The 20395-nt window shown below is 35.3% G+C and overlaps 2 protein-coding genes across 2 annotated transcripts; both read left to right on the top strand.

Annotated features, from left to right (window-relative positions):
* Positions 1-339: 339 nt before the first annotated feature.
* On the top strand, positions 340-2345 carry LOC145061691 (uncharacterized protein At4g19900-like). Its single transcript, XM_079009226.1, has one exon. The coding sequence runs from the start codon at positions 596-598 to the stop codon at positions 1994-1996; it is 1401 nt and encodes a 466-aa protein (XP_078865352.1). The 5' UTR covers positions 340-595; the 3' UTR covers positions 1997-2345.
* A 12773-nt stretch (positions 2346-15118) lies between these two features.
* LOC145062870 (epoxide hydrolase 2-like) lies at positions 15119-16978 on the top strand. Its single transcript, XM_079010459.1, has 4 exons — positions 15119-15550; positions 15945-16112; positions 16221-16456; positions 16542-16978. Exons 1-4 carry the CDS (start codon positions 15263-15265, stop codon positions 16804-16806), a joined length of 957 nt encoding a protein of 318 aa, XP_078866585.1. The 5' UTR covers positions 15119-15262; the 3' UTR covers positions 16807-16978.
* Positions 16979-20395: the final 3417 nt, after the last annotated feature.

Genomic DNA, 20395 nt, shown 5'->3' on the forward strand with positions numbered 1-20395 from the left:
ACATATTTAATAAACCTCATATATGATTCAATGTATATATAAAAACCTATAAAAGTAAAACTAGTTACTCTCATAAAATTATTATCCCTAAAGATAAAGTCGAGTTTTATTGGAATTTAAAGAAGGGGGCTACATAAACTTCCTATTAAAGATGTTTTAAAAAATGTTTTTATGTTTGTCAATCAAAACCAAATTATATTTGTGTTTGTGTGTGAATGTGAGAATAATCAAATAATCAAAAAGATAATAAAGGTTGGAAGGGAAAGTTGTTTATTGCACCTCACCTAACTATGCATGTGGGCTGTGGCCCCTTTCCATAGATCAACACGACTTAAAAATATCCAATCGATCTTCTCTCTCTTCCGCTAAAGTACAAACCTGTCTTCAATGAAATCCCTCCACTTTTCTTGATCAAACCAACACAATTTTGGTTCCAAACACTTCAAAACACACATACAACACCAAAACACACACTTCATCTTCTGACGTTTGCCGCCATCAAATTCAACCATGCTCATCTACGCTCATCTTCCATATTCCGTAAACACAATACCATGAAGCAAAAGAAAAGATTATGGTTTCAGAGAACTAGTCAATGGAGAATAAGAAGAGATCTTTCGTTGCTGTTTTATCTCTTCTCTTGCTTCTGTTAATTGCTTTCAATGGAGCTTCTATCTTCTCCATAATGATACCTTACCCGGAAAATATCGCCGGAGATTCAAGAAACTTGGTGTCTGTGTCGTCTTCTTTGTCGAATTTGATGTATGCGCTTGAAGAAGAAAACCCATCTGTAATCTCGAAAACCCATTTCAAGTTACAGCGAAATACGATGGCCGGCGCCGGAGATTATACGAGCTTTAACCCTGTACCTTACTCAATGCACGATGTAGAACAACATCAGCAGCAGAGTATATCCTTGGTGAAAGAAGAAACCCCATCTGTAATCTCAAATACCCATTTACCCCTTCTGCGAAAATCTCACAGTTTACCTTTCGAATCCGAAGATTTCCCGGTCAAAAAGAAGAAACTTTTGGAGGGTTTGACTTTCTTGGAGCCTTCTGACCGGCTCCGGCGAGGGTATTTCCGGGCGAGAGTGAAGGAATTCTTTAGCAAGAATGAGACTTCTTGCAAGGTTCGTTTCTTTATGACGTGGATTTCGCCATTGAATTCTTTTGGTGAAAAAGAAGTCCACTCAATCGAAACTGTATTCAACACACACCCAACTGGGTGTCTGCTAATCCTTTCAAACTCCATGGATTCGAATAGAGGACGCCAGATTCTAAAACCATTTTTGGAAAAAGGGTTTCGAGTAACAGCAATTTCGCCTGATTTACACTACTTGTTCAAGAACACAATGGCAGAATCATGGTTTTTTAAGTTAACTAGAGGTGATGTTGATGCTGGGTTCATTCCATTTGGTCAAAACTTATCGAACTTGCTTCGGCTTTGTTTGTTATATAAATTCGGTGGGGTTTATATGGATACCGATGTTATGATTTTGAAAAGCTTCTCGAAGTTAAAGAATTCAATCGGAGCTCAAACATTGGATTTGGGTTCAAAGAACTGGAGCAGGTTGAATAATGCAGTCATGGTGTTCGATAAAATGCATCCATTGGTTTACAAGTTTATCGAAGAGTTCGCATTAACTTTCAATGGAAACAAATGGGGTCACAATGGTCCTTACTTGGTTTCACGTGTAGTTTCAAGGCTTGAAGGTCGGCCTGGATATAATTTTACGATTCTACCCCCATCAGCTTTTTATCCAGTGAACTGGAACAGGGTTCGGAATCTTTTTCGTGGGGCTAAAAATGAGACGGATGCAAAATGGTTGAGGTGTAAACTTAGGCAGATTCGAAGCCAGAGTTATGCTGTTCATCTTTGGAATAAGCAGAGTAGAAACCTTCGTGTTGAAGAAGGAAGCATTGTGGGAAAGATTTTATCAAGTCATTGTGTTTTCTGCAATTCATCCACAAATAGCATTGTAAGTATACAATAAAACCAGGAAAAACAAAATCCAATCTTTTGTGTTATTTGTGGTTAGGAATCAACTCAATTCCTTCCACATTTTGATTACGATAAAAAAGAAAAACCGATGAAAAACGAAGAAATCGGATATAATTTCAAGTTTTTTGATTTCATTATGTTAGCATGATCATATGAATTAGAAGCAAAATTCATAAAATATTTCGTTATATGGTTGTAGTTTTCAAAAGCAAACGTTGGTTTATAGTATTTTCTTTGGAGCGGAAATGGCAAAATAGTGCTGAAATAACTTGTACATTATTCATTACAAAGTTGTACCTTTTTTTGTTTTGGAAAAAGATGTAGCCTTTGTTTTGGTTTCATATCTCGCAATATCTACGTGCTTCTATTTTAGTGTTTCTAAGCAGTTGAACCTCAGTCGAGAGTAGATTTGGTATAACCGAGAGTAGTAATGATATAATTGCTTGTACTTTGTGCAGTATAATGCAGTACATTATGCATTTGGAATCGTACAATTTTGCTTAGAGTAGACATGAAATTTTGCTATTGATTTTCGACTTTTAAAACATCAAACCACTTTATATACCCTCAGTCGCTCATGGTTTTAATTATGTTCTTATAATTTGTATAACATGCAGTAAAAATTATTTATTGCTCTTTATTCAATCATGTATTTGCTAAAAAGGTTGAATTCTTATATTATATGCTTCTTTGTCTTTTGGCATCATTAGAAAACAACTTTTGTAAAAGAGACTTCTACTTTTCAGGTTGAATGAAGAAAAAACAAACATATATGTTTGTTTTACACATTTCTTTTTCGAACGGTAGAAATAAATTAAAAAGAAGCTACCAAAGAGCTACACAAAACAAGTTACATAATAATGTTAACCGGGTTTTGTTTCCAATCAACTCAGTTAAGATTAGACTTATGTCTATCATTACACCAAGTAAATGACCGAGGAACAATATTATCAAAGGACTAAACTGCAAAAGTGATCCATATCTATAACTGAAAATTGGGGATGACGACTTAGGAGGGTAATAACGTTTTCCGTTTGTCCATATTAGGTCCCTAACGTATTTTTTGTATGTATTACATCATTAAGGTTGTTATAACCGTTTAGAAATAATTCATTTTACCGGTTTCTTCCTATTAAAAGGACTATTTGTAAATGATTACAATAACCTTAATGGTGTAGTACGCACAAAAAATACGTATGGATCTAAAATGGACAATCAGGAAACGTTATTATCTTTCTAAGATTTTTAGTATTTATTATTTTGAATATATATTTTTAGGATTTTTAGTATTTATTTTTATATGTGTATTTCATATAAAGTTGTTGAAATTAAAAGGAATAAAAAGTAGAAAAGTTTGGATTCGATTGGATTTTGTAACCGCATCATCCAGTTAACCTCTAGCAAAACAAAACCTCTAGCAAGGAGCTAGAGAGAACAAATTAAGGTCGGATTGGATTTTGTAACCACATCACGGATAGGGACAAAACGGTTCCACCTAGTAGGCATACTACCCATAGAAAGCGTCATATCATTAACCTAATTTCGTGCTGATTGAATAGTAAAGTTACCCGACGATTCAAGCTCCCAAGACCACTTATCCGACATTTCCCCTATGCGAATAGGATTTAATATCTCCACAAGATAATCAAATTGGGTCAATTCAGCCCCTCATCTAATCCCCCGACGCCAATGAAAATTTCATCCCCTTGAATCTCATTATTCACATACTCGAGCATCTTGATTAAAGGCCAAAGCAAAGAGCCCCCGAACCGCTCCCTAAGAGAAATATCCAAGCATTAAACATCATTCAAGAACCTCGTTTGAGTCCCATCCCCCACCACTCTATAAATGGAATTAGAAGGAATACAACCATTCTCATGGAGATAATTAATGGATCCTACAATCTTTTGCCAAACACCCTCATCTAGTTCCTATTCTCGAATCGTCCGAAAAACCACTACCTTCCTCGTGACAAAATTTGACAATTTTAACCAAAAGAGCTCCTTTGTTATTAAGAAACCGCCACTTCCATTTATAAAGAAGGCCGAGGTTAAAAGCATCCAAATTACCAACCCCAAGACCTACAAGTTTCTTATTTAAAAAGTAAAAATTTACTATAGGGGTTTATAATTTCATACGGGGATAATGATTTAGGAGGGTAATAACGTTTCTCATTTGTCCATATTAGGTTTATGATCGAGGTCGTTGTCTCGGTCAAAAATAAACCTCACACACACTAGATAGCTAGGGTAAGTAAGGGTCGAATCCACGAGGAGTTTGTGATCAAACTTTGTGCTATAGTAGTAAATGAAAAAGAACTAATACTTGCAATTGTCACGAAAAATATTAAACTAAGATTTAAATAATAATAAAAAAAAACTAGAAAATTTATATTGTAAACGATTACCAATGAGAAAAACAAGGTTACTTCAGGTTAAGTGTTGGATGATTAAGACTCACGTGTTTATCTTCCCTTAAATTCCAAATTAATTATGAAAACATAACTAAGGTCAATCAACATGCAATAAATAACTTTGGGCACACAATACGTTATTCCTACTTGTCTTACTCCCTATGTCTAAATGGATTAGGAACAATGAGTGGCTTGGCAATATTGTGTCCTACGATTACCTATTACAATGTTGAGTATATAATACTACAAATTCGGAATAATGTGTGTGGGTTCAACTGATCATCTTAGTTCCTAAACTACTTAAATTCAGAATGATTAGTGAATTAACAATACACTATCTTAGTTGCAATATCACATAATAAGAAAACCCAACTCCAATTACTATAAGTAAAAATCATAACTTTAAGAATGAAACAATAACTGAAATTGACTAGAATAAAAGTAATAATCAAAACGTGTTCGTCCTAACATCTTACAACGTTCCCGGAAGTAACCTAGGTGGTTTAGCCTTCCATATGATTAACAAAACACACAACTTTAATGCTAAAATTCACAAACCAACTTAGAATCATAAAATCAATGAAGTCTAATGATCAATCAACTTAGAATGATGAAACCTTGGGGATGAAGTAATCAAATCTGGACCTTGATGGAATTGATGTAGATTCGTTGGTTGAACAATCTTCAAACGTTGAATGATAATGAATTTGATGATTTCTTGGCTTTGATTTGGAAATTGATGACCAAGAACACGTTTGGAGAAGGTTTGGAACCCTCCAAAACTGGTGAAAATCGCAGGGGAGAAGTCCCAAGTCGATTAGGGTTTAATCTCCCTTAAATAGGCGCTAAAAAACTGATTTTTGGAGCTATTTTCCGCGTCGGCGTCCTAGTAGGCGTCTTAGACGTCACATAGGACGTCCGGGCGCCCTTCAAGGCGTTTTACATGTCTTCTGTCGTCCTTGATTTGCACTTGAAAATGTCCTAAAATGGGTAGGCGTCCTAAGGGGCGTCTTAGACGCGTTCTAGGACGTCCCTCATCTTTGTTGCCCCTTTTTGGTGATGAAAACGGTAGAATCAATAAAAACGCAAAACATGAAAGTTGTAGGAAATTTTGTCTACTTTTCAGAACTTCTTCATTCATGTCAATTGGAGCACTAGATCTTGAGATATGATCAAAACATTGAAGAGTGGCCAAATTTCTCAGCATCATTTTTCTTCATTCTTTTAGCAATTCATCTCCCATACATGTTAGCTTCATTTTGCTTGTTTTTCTTGCGGGTTCCGACCACTTTAGCACTAAGTAGTTGCACATAATGTTCAACATTTTATCAAAGTAGTGACATTTTTGGGCAATCACACATCAATTGAACATATTTAGTACAATTTATTATGTTATAAATATAGACCAATCAGTTCCTAACGTATTTTTTGTGTGTATTACACCATTAAGGTTGTTATAACTATTTAGAGATAATCTGTTTTACCGGTTTCTTTTTATTAAAAGGATTATTTGTAAACGGTTTATAATAACCTTAATGGTGTAATACGCACAAAAAATACGTTAGGGACCTAAAAGGGACAAACAGGAAACATTATTACCCTCTTACATTATCCCTGAAAATTGTCACTACTTACTTTGGTTTAAAAAGTTTTGGAGTTTGAACTGTGTTAGAGGTGGGGTCCAAACTGATCCTAAAAATATGTATATGAACTAAATTGGTCGTAGTCCAGTCTTAGAACATTCAGTGTGGACTGAAGTCCTACTCGGTCCTTCAAAATGTTACACATGGCAGAACCGATCCCAACAGGTCCAAAATTAATCTGGTCCAAAAATAAACCAATCTTTTTTAGACCGGATCCAATCCAGATGAGTCTGACAAGTCAAAGATAACTCGGTAGCCCAATTATTCATAAAGTCTTTAAGAATAAACTCTTTCCGTCCCAAAATTATTGTTCATAGATAAAAAAGATACACGGATTAAGAAAACATTAATTACCATTAATTTTATCCAATAAAATGATAGTTTACCATTTTCTGTATTTAATTCCATCATTAAATATTTTGATTGGTTAAGTAATAATGATGGATATTTTGATATATATATATATATATATATATATATATATATATATATATATATATATATATATATTACAAAAAATAGACTATTATTTTAAATAATTCGAAAAGAAAAGATGGTCTATAAATATTTTTACAATGCTCTTGTGGCTTCATTTCCCATTTTATAGTGCTTTCTTATTTGCCGCTTCCACCTTTCCAGTCTTATTTGCCACCAATGATGTGGGACAAATTGCTTTGCCTTTGCTTTTAATATTTGTTTTACTCTTCAAACTAATTAGTCATGAGAATTGGCTAACGGCTAGGAAGTATAATGCAACACATCAACAACACTAATTAATTTTTATTGATTTGTTTTGGGCTAGAATTATATAACGACAAGAATAATACAACGACGACAATTATACAAACGGCTAGAATAATGTTATGAACCTAATTTTTAACTTTTATATATTAATGACGACAATTATACAAACGGCTAGAATAATGTTATGAACCTAATTTTTAACTTTAATATATTATTTATATGTTCAAGTTTATATGTATATATGAAGTTATGAAATGTTGAAATAATATAATTATATAGTTACTTGATGGATGGTGAAATGTTGAAATAATATAATTATATAGTTACTTGATGGATGGTGAAATGTTGAAATAATATAACCATCCCTTTAACAATCCAACCCAACTTTTTTTTTTCTGTAAAAAATTAATTTTTCTCTCTTTCACATATACAACCCAATCTAATCCAATCCAAAATTTTATACTCATAACCAACCCAATCCAATCTATTTTTCTTTTTATTAAAGATAAAATTGATTTATTAACAAAATTTAGTTTTTGATACAAAATGTAATTGATTCCTTCTAATAAATATTAATAAATACAGACACATGGCCATGGGCTCCTTTGCAAATTAAGATGAGAGAAGGGCCTGGAAGCAAGCTAGTTCACAAAGTATCACATAATTCTTATTTTTTTTAATGTTAATTTTCTCACGATCGGCTCCCAAGAAACCCCCAATGGGTAGTCTTAAAGCTACCATATGGCAATTGGAGTGAAAAAATCAGAAAATCAAAAATCGAAAACAAATCGAAAAAAGATCGGTATCGGACTTGTTTAAAGCGAGACCGATTCAAAAAAGATCAAATCGAAAAGACCGGTAAAAAAACTTGATTGAAAAAGGATCGACCAATAACCGATCGGAACCGATCTAAAAAGGACCGGTCCAAAAAAAGACTGATCCGAAAAAAGGGATTGAGTTAGGACGGATCCAGGACCAGTTAAGGATCAATTTTTGTGCACCTCTAGCTTGTATATAGCTGAAAATTGTCAATTTTGTTCAAAAAAATTTAGACTAATATCACCGGTCAAAAATAAGAAATTATTGTAGTTTTGGTCCAAAACATTTTAAAATTTTTTAAGATGACGGATTTGCTCTTATTGTTATTTTTTCCTATTTTTCTTTTATTACAATAACAAAAAAACGTTGTGTGTCTATCCCCCCCCCCCCCCTCCTCTCCACATTACATATTAGGAACCCTAAATCGACATATCAGATTTCCATCATCACTGGACCTCCACTAATATGAAGAAGCCGTCCTTCTCCCCGGACTTCTCCTTTCTCGTTGAAACTCCACCCTTCTCATCACAAACCTTAAACCAACTTCTCCTTTTCTCGCTGAAACTCCACCCTTCTTATCACAAACCTTAAACCCAGATCGAAAACCTTCTCTCTCTCTCTCTCTATCTATCTATCTATCTATCTATCTATACGCATGAAGATAACGATGTTAGGTGTACTGTTATGGTTTTCGAGGCATCATTCGTCGGTAACTGCGACGCTAGGGTACCAACTTGATGTTTCTTTGTCTCTCCAGATCTTGCTATGGTTTTGGATCAAAACCATTTGCAGATCCGACTCGACAACAACATACGGAGGTGGTTTCAATTTCTTATTTGTGAATGCCATGGATGAACAAGATGAACACCACCCTTTTTCACCGAAGCTATGGTTTACAAATTTGAGACAGAGGGAGAAAAGGGCAACGATCTGTCTGACTGTCATTGAAGAGTCACCATCGGCAGACAATGGTGATCTTCGATGAGGAGGATTGTGTTTGTAGCTACACGATGAAGAGAGAGAGGTAGGATGGGTGTGTGTTAAAGAAAGAAGTGATAAGTATGATAACAGTTGTTTTTAGCTCAGACGAGTTGGGAGACCGAATATGACGACCAACAATGGCTATCTCCGATGAAGATGGTCGATGCCAGTGGTCTTGTAGATCCGGATTCGATGAGTTTTCCCTAACAAATGAAGAAAGAGAGAGATAGAGAGAAAGATAGAGAAATGGTGTTTGTGTATGTGTGTTACAAGATGCATGTAACGCCCGGTTCCTGGTATGTATTTTAAATAATAATTTTTTCACTTTTACTCTGGGACTCAACGAGTTGGAGGCCCCAACTAGTCGAGTGGAGGCTAAATTTGGACACGGGTGGAAGAATCTACTCGCCGAGTCGGAAGCCCCGACTCGACAAGTAGACATGTCTGGATGAAACCCTAAAATTGAGGGTTTGCACCCTATTTAAGCAACTTATAGGGCCTCCATTCCAGCCCCCACCGCCCTAAGACTCTCTTTACGAAACCCTAATCAATTATTGAGTGTTCCTAAGCTTTGTGTGCCATTTGTGTGTCTTTGACGCTTGAGAAGGAAGAGGAGGCTTGGGAGATCAAGAGAAAGCAAGTAGATCCATAGGTTGTGGCACACTTCCAGCTCATTTGAGGTATAAAGCTGATACGTTGACTATTCATTTCTTAGATCTCTATTTAGGGATAGCTTTTACCTTTTCTAAGTTATAGTGAAGCCATTTTCGAGATTGTGTGAATCTTTGGGGTTGTATATTCAGATATTGAACCTTGTAGGGATAGTTTCTACCTTTTCTAAGTCATAGTGAATCCATTTTCGGGATTGTATGCATCTTTGGGGTTGTATATTCAGATCTTAAACCTTGGAGGATTCTCATGGTATAAAGGTGCCAAATTTATTGCTATAAGAGTCCCATGCACCATATAAACCTCTTTTTAGGACCATTTGAGCTATTTAACCCATGCATGCACGTAAAGTTTGTAACTTTACATGTTATATCGATCCTAGGAGGTTAGATCTATGTTTCGGATGCATTGATCTCGACTAAAATCGATTGGTAGACTTGGACTTTGGGGGACTCGGTGAGTCGGGATATGGCTCCCCAACCTTTTCTGTTTCTGATCGAATTGGTTGAGTCTAGAAGAGGACTCAACAAGATGGATGTGAATATGGACTTGAAGATCAAAGAACTCGACGAGTTCAAGGCAATGTCCCAACTATATGAAGAAGAACTCGACGAGTTGATGGAAGAACTCGACAAGTCCAGGACTAAACATTTCAACTTGTATGAAGCAGGACTCGACGAGTTCAAGGATGAGCTTGACGAGTCATAAGCGAAAGGTCTCGATTTTGTATAAAGGAGAACTCGACGATTTCTTGAAAGACTCGACGAATAGGATCGAAGTTCCAGAATGTTGTGGGTTTTGGAACTCGACGAGTTGGTGGACCAACTAGGCGAGTTGAGTCAACTAGATGTTGAATTTGACCAAAAGTTAACTTTGACCAGGGTGTTGACCTTGACTTTGACTTTGACCTGTTGACCCTTGAAAGGGTTAAGACTATGAAATGGTAATTAAGGGAGGTTATTATGTGTAGGAGTTTGAGAGGAGTTGATCCCAACACCAAGGACAGTTCAGATACTACATGAAATTGAGGTGAGTTACCTTCCAGTTAATGATAAATCTAGACTAATAATTAGTCGCAGTAAAAAGACTAAAATCTAGTAATAATGATACTAGGTTTCGTCAAAGGAAAATAAAATTGTTAAAAGCGAAACGTTGCCCGAGTTTGGAGTCATCACTTTAACAAGTGAGTGCATAGTTACTTTCATCTTACACATAGATATGAAACATTTAATATAAATTATGTGCTATGTGTGTATATTATCTGTGTTCTTGATATCTATGTTGGATGAACAAAATATACATGTTTTATAAATTTAAACTGTATATGTATTTTTATACCTATAAATATATTGGGTAAAGATGGGTAGATGAAAGATGAGATGAATAATGAGAGATGATGAGAGGTGAAAGATGATGAGAAACCTGACCCAAGCGATGATCCAATCATCTAGTAGAGTATAGATGATGACCACAAACTATTCTAGACAGTCCAGTGGAACGCTAGCAGGCTCGCAACCTGTAGGTGTTGTGAACAATTTGTTCACCACATGTACTCTAAAAACTCTGGCAGCTATGGACTTAGTGCCTTATAAGTGAACGTTGGCAGTTATGGATTTAGTGCCCTATAAAGGAACATTGGCAGCTATGGACTTAGTGCCTAATAGTTAACATCGGCAACTATGCACTTAGTGTCTGTTGGATAAACCCTGACAGTGATGGACTTTGTGTCTATTCCTTTGGACAATCCTTAAGAATGAATGAATGAAGAATAGATGATTCTTAGGGTAGATACTTTGTTTTATGATTAAACATAATAACTATATTATTGTGGGTTGAAAACTCTATATACTCACCAGGTTTCCCAACCTGACTCACTCAGTTTATTTGTATCACAGGTGTCGATACGAAACTACATTACTTTGAGAGATTAACAGAGATGTAAATCATTAGTATAAATGAATGTAAGGTCTATTTAAGTTTATGTTTCTGTATTGACGATGACATCTCAATGTTTTAATATAAACAAAATACATTTCATCAGAAATGTTTCGATGACATATTTATCATGTTTTCTAGAAACAAATTCTGCAGTATTATTCTTTAAAATGGATACTCTGATTTTTAAATAAGCATAAATAAAATTTTTAAAATGACCATGAATTTGAAGATGTCACAAAAGCTACAGTAGTTATAAAAACACATGCCAAATACAATTAATAAGACTTTTATTGATTTGTTGTAAAAATGCATTTCTAGGCCACATATATTATGGAGCTCTATTTTGGAATTTCATTTAAATGATATCTTTATGATTGTAGTAATGATATTTATTAAAGAGAATAAAAAATCCCAAAAACGATATATAGATAATCATTATTATGTTTTCTAATAATAAAAAAATGAGTTTTTTTAGTGAAAGAGGTGTATATGGTATCTTTATTTTATGTTTTTTAACAAATAAATATAAATTTTCTTCAAATGACTTTAGTATATATAAGTAATAAGAAAAATCTCTAGAAAAATCATTAAACTTTAACGAAAAAGTCATCATTGATTTTTAGTTTTTATTTTGCAATTTAACTCTTAAAACCGACACAAATCAATTACAAGAGTTCTTTTGCAAGTATTTACCGGTTTCAATTGTTAAAAACACATGCTAAATACAATTAATAAGACTTTTGTTGATTTGTGGTTAGTAGTGTGTTTCTATGCCATATACATCATAAAGCTCTATTTAAGAATTGTATTTAGATGATATCTTTATAATTTTAGTAATGATAAAAAAGATGTAACGCTCTAAAAATTCCAAACAATTTAAACTTTTCAAAAACAACCCCATTTCATTAAGTTATTACAAAAAGGTTTTCAATACAATTATTATCAGAGTCTTCCCAGAACCACATTATAAAACATAATCACGAGGAGCGGTACGATCACGCCTTTGCCTTGCCACGGTCTCCTGAAGAACCTGAAAAACATTAAACCACAACTGTAAGCCGGAAAGCTTAGTGAGATACCCCCAAAATACCAACCACATATACCATACACGCACAACATGTCATATCATAACAGAACACAAAACAGCCATGCACTTTGGGTCTACTGTGTGACTGGTCCCCGCACCGGGCCTTCAATCCACCTGGTCCACTCTCTAAGTCTACAGTATGACTGGTCCGCCCGCACTGGGCCTTCAGTCGGCCTGGTCCACTCTCCGAGCCTCAGCACATCTGGTCCGCCCTCTTGGGGCCTACAGCCTATCCGGACCGCTCGCTGGGCCTTCGGGACAACCAGTCCGCCCTGGGTATGTTGGCCTACAGCACAAAGCAGGACCCGCCTCAACTCAACCCCAGTCCAACAACCATGTGCACATAAACATTCAATCATATAAAAATTCACATTCAATCAAGACGATCTAGCAGATCACATAACATAACATCATCCTAACCAGGATACCGACCTAACCGGTCACTAGCATAGCATCATCCTATATACTAGGATACTGACCTTAACCAGGTCTCTAACATAATACCATCCTAACTACCAGGATGCAAATATAGAAAAGCAATAACATAACAACGATACCCGGATCACAATCCGATAAAGGGCCGGCCTTGGTGCCGTAGACCCTGTCGATATAGTGAGGATAACTCACCTCGCAACTGCCGACTGAAAAGATACGACCGAACTGCTCCGACCACTGACACAATCTCCACCATTAGCCAACACCAACACTGAACTCAAAACAAATGCCAACAATTACCAAAATGCCCCTGGAAGTCAACTGGTCAACCCTTGGTCAAAGCCAAAGTCAAAGTCAACCCCTGACGGACTCTACTCGCCGAGTCAACCCGATGACTCGCCGAGTCCCCATGCACAAAACTTCCCCAAACCGCGACTCAACTCGCTGAGTCACCCCGAGACTCGCTGAGTCCAACAACTCTAAGTCCCCTCGCACTCAACTCACCGAGTCCTCCCTTGACTCACCGATTCACGGCTCAACCAGAAGAAGGTTAGGACCTCACGACCAGACTCGCCGAGTCCAAGGCTATCTTCAACCAACTCGCCGAGTTCCTGCCCATCTTCAAGCAACTCGCCGAGTACACCTTTGTGGCTCGCCGAGTACCCCTAGATCTTAACCCATACAGAAGCCTTCCAGGTCATGCAGTTGATCCAAACCATAGATCTACCCTTCTACAACCCATCCATCACGTAAAGTGGCAAACTTTACGCGAATCCAAGGAGATCTAGGCATTTTACACTCTAGGGCTAGGGTTTGGGACAAAATGGCTTCACCAAACACTCAAGAACAGGGACTTTAATGCACTCTAGATCTTCTCCATTCTAGATCTGAGGTAGCAACCTCAAATCTAACCTCCAACTCAAAATTCCACAAGCTAATCTTTCCAAATACTCCAAAATGATGAATATAGATGAATAACAACCCAAGCAACGAAATAATACCTCAAAAGGAAGCTCCAACAGAAGAGAAATCTGAATCTTATCAAAGCCCCTTGCTCCAAGCCTCTTAACTCTCCAAGATCTCCTCCAAAACTTCTTCTCCAAGGTTCAAATGCTCTCAAATCCCTCACAAACGCGCCTTAGGGTTTTCTGGACTTCTAGAGAGGGTAAAGAGGCTGGGGAGATGGTATAATGTCCTTTATATAGGGCTCATCCTCCGAAATTAAGGTTTTCTCCACTCAGCACCTACTCGCCGAGTCCAGCCTCCGACTCGCCGAGTTGGCCACTTAACAAGCGACTAGAGTCGCGACCCTACTCGCCGAGTCCACCCATGGACTCGCCGAGTTGCCCTTCCACATTTGCACTTTGAACCCTGAACTTGCACTCCTGAAGTCGGGATGTTACAAAGGATCACAAAAAAAAATCTCAAAAATGATATAAATAATCATTATTATGTTTTTTAATAAATAAAAAAATATGTGTTTTTTAGTGAAATAGATGTAGATGATATCTTTTTTTTTATATAGTTTTTAATAAATAAATATATATTGTCTTCAAATAACTTTAGTATATATAAGTAACAATATTTCTAGAAAAGTCTTTAAACTTTAATTTTATTAAAGAAAAAGTCATCCATGATCTTTTTTTTTTTTTTTTTTTTTTTTTTTTTTTTTTGCAATTTAACCATTAAAACCAACACTAGCCGGTTATAATGATTTTTTTACAAATGTTTATCGGTTTCAATGGCTAAACTGAAAATCAAAAGAGACAAAATATAAAAAAAAAAAAAAATTGCAGAATTCCAAATCAATTACGAATACACTGATATTATATTTTGACATTTAGGATGGGATTTTTGATTGTATGTTTTTAAATTTTTGAGTAGTAATACACAAAGTATTTTCTTATTGCCCAATATAAATACATATTGTTAGGGCGGTAAACGAACCGAACAAAGACTTGTTCATATTCGTTTGTGTAAGTTAGCCGAACAACCCAACGAACACGAACGAATAAACGAACGAATTTTTTTGTTAATGTTCGTTCGTTTAAAAAAATTACATTGTTCATGTTCGTTCGTAAACATGCTAAACAAACATAGATAAATAAATATAACTGAACATATATGAACATAAACGAATATATAATATAATAATATAATAAATACAATTGAACATACATGAAAATGGAAATGACTTAAATAAACGAATATAAACAAAAATTAACAAACATAATTAAACGAACGAGACCATTATTAACGTTTGTTCGTTTAAACGAACACAATTTTATATTCTTATTCATTCATTGACGACATAAATAAAGTTTCCGCCTCCTAATAGTCAAAAACAATTAGCTGAACCAGCTCTCGTGTTGTTATTGTCTGTCACCATAATTAAAAAAGAAAAAGAAAAGAAAAGTGAAGTAGTTCACTGACTCGTAGAATGTAGAATCCAATCACTCCAAAAGCATAAATGCGCAAAGCCAAGGATTCAAACGAACAACACACTCTCAGTCTCTCTCTGTGAAATCAATGGATGAAATTAAGCACAATTACATCGAAGTCGACGGGTTAAAGCTCCACGTAGCTGAAATTGGGTCTGAATCATCACCGGCGGTGATTTTTCTTCACGGATTTCCGGAGATCTGGTACACATGGCGCCATCAAATGATTGCCGTCGCAAACGCCGGTTTCAGAGCAATTGCACCCGACTACAGAGGATACGGGCTATCCGACATCCCTGCAGAACCGGAGAAGACCTTATTAGTTGATTTAGTCAAAGATACTGCCTCGATCCTAAATTCTCTCGTCATTTCTAAGGTACATATCTACATAAGTGCGCTAGTGTCTTCCAATTGTAAATCATTGATTGCAGAGAAACAGAGAATATTGTAGAAATTCATTAATCCTAATGTTAAGAAATCGAATCCTAATTCCAAATCAGATGTCACTTTTAACTGCTTGAACTCGGTGAATTATGCAAATCGTGAATTATAAAAATATTACGTTTTAACTATCAAAATCAGGAATATATTCGAGCATTATACACCATAGAATTCAATACACTTGCAGTAATTTGGGGATTGGTTGCTACAGATTTTGCTCATTCATGACTCATAAGTTTCTGTTGCAGAAGTATTACTTCTTCCTCCCTCAAAAGCAAAATATTCATCTGCAGTTTTTCCTTTTTATCAAATCACCTTGATTTTTTTAGGTGTTTGTTATTGGTAAAGATTTTGGAGCAATGGTTGCCTACCCGTTCGCCCTTTTATACCCAGAGAAAGTTGCCGGAGTTATAACACTTGGTGTGCCATTCATGCGTCCTGGTGGTCCTAATCATCTTCAAACCCTCCCTGAAGGCTTCTACATCCGAAGATGGCAGGTACACATTACACTCTCTCTGGTTCTTGATAACAACAAACATACATAAATACTTCTTGTTTGGAGCCTGAATGTTGGTTGATAACAATATGATCTGAATTTTGTTCAGGAATCTGGAAGTGCTGAAGCTGATTTTGGTCGTTTTGATGCTAAAACAGTGGTGAGAAACATCTACATTTTGTTCTCTAAAAGTGAAATACCAATAGCCCCTGAAAACCAGGAGATTATGGATTTGGTGGATTCATCCACTCCTCTACCCTCTTGGTTCACTGAGGAGGATCTTGAAATATACGGGGATTTATATCACAAGTCTGGATTTCAAACCCCACTCCAAGTTCCTTACAGGTAATTTATGTTATGTAACCTATCATCTTAATCTGTAAATAAGAATCACCCTGTTTCATGTTGTTAATATTGTTAATCTTTGTAGGTCATTCTCAGAGAAAATTGAATCTCCAAACCAAAATGTGATTGATCCAAAAGTGGAAGCTCCAGCTTTGTTTATAATGGGTGAAAAAGATTATGTGTTCAAGTTTCCTGGAATGGAGGAATATCTGAAGAGTGGTGAGGTCAAGAAATATGTACCAAATCTGGAAATCATATACTTGCCTGAAGGTTCTCATTTTGTTCATGAACAATTCCCTCACCAGGTCAATCAGATCCTACTCAATTTTCTCAATTCCAACAAATTTTAGTGATTCTGCTTCAATAATATAAAGATCTCGAGTTTAAACTTTGAATCCCACACTTGTTGTGGTCTAGATGTTATTATGAATGTATGTCATTCACACATGTGGACCATTTATATGTCACATTTATTTTACATATAGACAAGTTATTAAATGGTAACGTCTGTTTTAGGTTGCAGATTGTTTATATTTGTAAAGTATTTAACATGGTTGTTATTATAGGTACAAAGTTGCATGCCTTCTATTGTTTGATATAAATAGATGTACATTATCTTTATCAGGTTGAAACAAATAAATAAAGCTATATTTGGTGCAATTTGTGGCACATAACTATGTCTACACAACTAAAGTTTGCTTATGTATATCATTCATTGACCTATTTAAATGTTCCTAAAATTGACTGTAACAACAATTGTGGTCAAAGTTGTGAAAGGTGATAAAGTTGAAAGGGGAATAAAACAAAAACCCCAATTTGTTATTTTTTATGTTTTTTAGTGGCGGGACACCATAAGGTTAAGTTTGTGGGATTTGAACATGAGACGAATTCATTTTACAGTGCTTAAATCTCAAGTAATTACCATTAGCGATAATGACTTAAAAGGGTAATATACTTTTCGATTTCTACACATTTTGTCACTAAGTTTTTTTTCGTCTGCATTTACCCCTTCAAGTTGTTTAATTTTACACATTCACTCCTTATAACCGACTACTCCAGATAAGTCGAAAAAATGAATTAATAGGGTAATATATTTATCATTTTGTACACATTTATTCCTTAATATTTTTGTGCACATTTAGTCTTTAATATTTTTTATTGCAAAATAAAATTTTATTGTTTTTGCACGGTTTCAATACAACTGAAACCAATTTCTTTAGGTTTTCTCACGGAATCATAGAAATACATAGGACAATCATTAATAATATGTTTGGGGTTGTTTATGCTTATGGCCACTGCGGCTTCGATTGTTTGGTTCTTAGGTTTTGTCTTCCGAATGTCGAAAATTCTTCATACAATCGCGGATTTTAACGATCTTTATACTCACGTGCTCATATTTGAGTCTATTACAATTTTCGTTTAGATTAATCCCGTTAAAAAATAATATATTTTTACTTACAATTTTATAAAAGAAAATACATACATTCATAAAGAACACATGTAGATAAAGATCATAAATAAGAATAAATTACTTTTTAACGGGAGTAATGTAAACGAAAGTTGTAGTAGACTCAAATACAAACTTGTGGATATAAAGATCGTTAAATATGAGATCGTGTAGAGAAGTTACAATGTTTAGAATACAAGATTTAAGTCAAACCACAAGACCTAAACAACGAAGCAGCTTAAATTATTCCCTTTAAAAAGTAATATATTTGTACTTAGGATTTTATAAAAAAAGGGTTCATACGTATATTCATAACGAAAGCATGTATATAAAGATCACAAGTAAAAATATATTAATTTCTAACGTGAATAATCTAAATGAATTGTAATAGACTGAAATACGAATGTGTCGATATAAAGATCGTTAAAGTCCGAGAACGTATGAATAAGTTACGAGGTTCAGAAAACAAAACCTAAGCACCAAGCAATTGAGGCTGTCGGTGGCCATAAGATTGAATAACCCCGAACACCTCATTGATTGATTAATACCGTGAGAAAAACCTAAAGAAGTTGTTCATAAGTATTGAATATGTACAAAAACAACAAAGATTTATTTTACAAACAAAAAATATTAAGGACTAAATGTGTATAAAGTGATAAATATATTTACCCTGTTAAATCATTTTTCCTTTACATGAATTAAATAAGGACCAAATGTGTACAGATAAACAAATTGAAAAAATAAATGCGAACAAGAAAACTAATCAAATATGTACAAATCAAAAAATATATTACATTTTTTACTTATTATCCCTTACCATTATGCCACCCTCACTTTTGTATGTGACAATATGTCAAGATTTCATTCCAAGTTTAAGTGGGGTTTTTTTTTTCTTCAAAATTAACCATTTTGTATTTAGACTAAACCCAAAAAATTTTATATAGTGAGAACCAAATTTGTAGTTTATTCATAAATTTAAAATATATTTTAATTAATAAAAAATAGAAGATAAAACCTTTTTGTCTTGTTTTTAACCAAAACGTTGCATTTTGAGAAAATATTTACAAAATATCGATGGATTTGAACGTTGCTAATGCTCATTATCTAGTACCATTTAAGACTCTCTTTGATATTATATTTGACTCATATAATTATGCATCCCTGTCAACTCAATAAGGCTAGTGGGTGTGGTGTCATACTTGTCACGGTTCATACAGATACCAAAACTTATAAATATTTTCTCAAAGTAGCCACATGCATCCACATCAAACTAGCCGCATTCTTACCAAAACTTGTCATTTGATAGGCGTGGATTGCCACACTTGATATGTTTTTAAGGTATACAAAATAAATAATTTAAGAATAGTATTTTTTTAAAAAACTTAAAATTCAAACCGTCCATTTTGTTGATAGTTTCTCGACGTATTCGGAAGTATTTGTCGCCGCTTTTCCCTTTCGTTTGGTTTTGTCTCTTCCCATGGGACGAGTGGCTCTTGGAACCTCAAAAGGTTCCTCTTCATTGAGATCAATCCCGATATGTGCATCGGACGATTGACTATGTGTCGTTTCAGACGTTTTGGTTCTTTTAAACGAACCACCCATTAAAAGTTTCAGAAGATGCCACATCCTACCATTTTTTTGACAATTTTACATTGTTCCAAACATGTAAAAATTTGAATGGCATCCCTTTTTGTTCCTGGTACATGTCAAGGGATTTTTGCAAAATGGTTTTGTCGTTTGCACCACTTTGTCATTATTGTTTCACACTCGAAAACAACCCATCGAACTTTGTCACCACTTTGTTAACATTTCGCCACTTAAAATAAATTTGGTCTTTTTTTCCGGTAATCACCAAGATTCATCTCGTTCAGAAACCGACACGTGATTTTCCGGAAGAAAGTTGGATAATCTTGGTTGTTTCCGACCACCGGATCTTCAGAAACATCCACCCAAACACGCGCTAACGTCTTTTCTTCGGCAGGTGTCCATTGCTTTGGAGGTGCCCTTCCACTTTTTTGTGGTGGATTCTCTTCTGGCTCAGATTCTGTTTCCAGGACAACTTCGGGTTCCGCTTCAGTTTGAAATTCGATTTGGTGGTTCATTGGAGAGTCGGAAAGATCATCAAATAGAGTGAACTCATGCATCATTTGGGATAGGGGTGAGCATTTGGACCGGCCTGGACCGAACCGGACCGGACCGGCTCTTGGACCGGACCGGTTATGGAGAATTTTGTGGACCATGGACCGGACCGGATGAGTCGTGTCCGTGTCCGTGTCCGTGTCCGGGTCCAGGTCCGGGTTTCCGGTTTTTGGACCCGTTTGGACCGGTACAACTTTAATTGCATAGAGTATAATAAGTAATCTATATTGATGTATAATATTATAACTTGCAAAATTAATATGTTTCCGTTTCATGCCTAACTAATCTACATTGATGTATAATATTATAATTTGCAATTTGCAAAAATTAATTTTCCAAATAAAAGCAACTAA

Source organism: Lactuca serriola, chromosome 7 (assembly GCF_051521515.1).
Source record: "Lactuca serriola cultivar US96UC23 chromosome 7, Lser_US96UC23_V15, whole genome shotgun sequence".
Taxonomy (NCBI): domain Eukaryota; kingdom Viridiplantae; phylum Streptophyta; class Magnoliopsida; order Asterales; family Asteraceae; genus Lactuca; species Lactuca serriola.

Bases quoted from the DNA above. Each gene is read 5' to 3' on its own strand.
- LOC145062870 (XM_079010459.1), top strand. From the start codon at position 15,263: ATGGATGAAATTAAGCACAATTACATCGAAGTCGACGGGTTAAAGCTC. The intron at 16,113-16,220 runs GTACACATTACA...AATTTTGTTCAG, and splicing joins TCTACATCCGAAGATGGCAG to GAATCTGGAAGTGCTGAAGC. The intron at 16,457-16,541 runs GTAATTTATGTT...TAATCTTTGTAG, and splicing joins CCACTCCAAGTTCCTTACAG to GTCATTCTCAGAGAAAATTG.
- LOC145061691 (XM_079009226.1), top strand. From the start codon at position 596: ATGGAGAATAAGAAGAGATCTTTCGTTGCTGTTTTATCTCTTCTCTTG.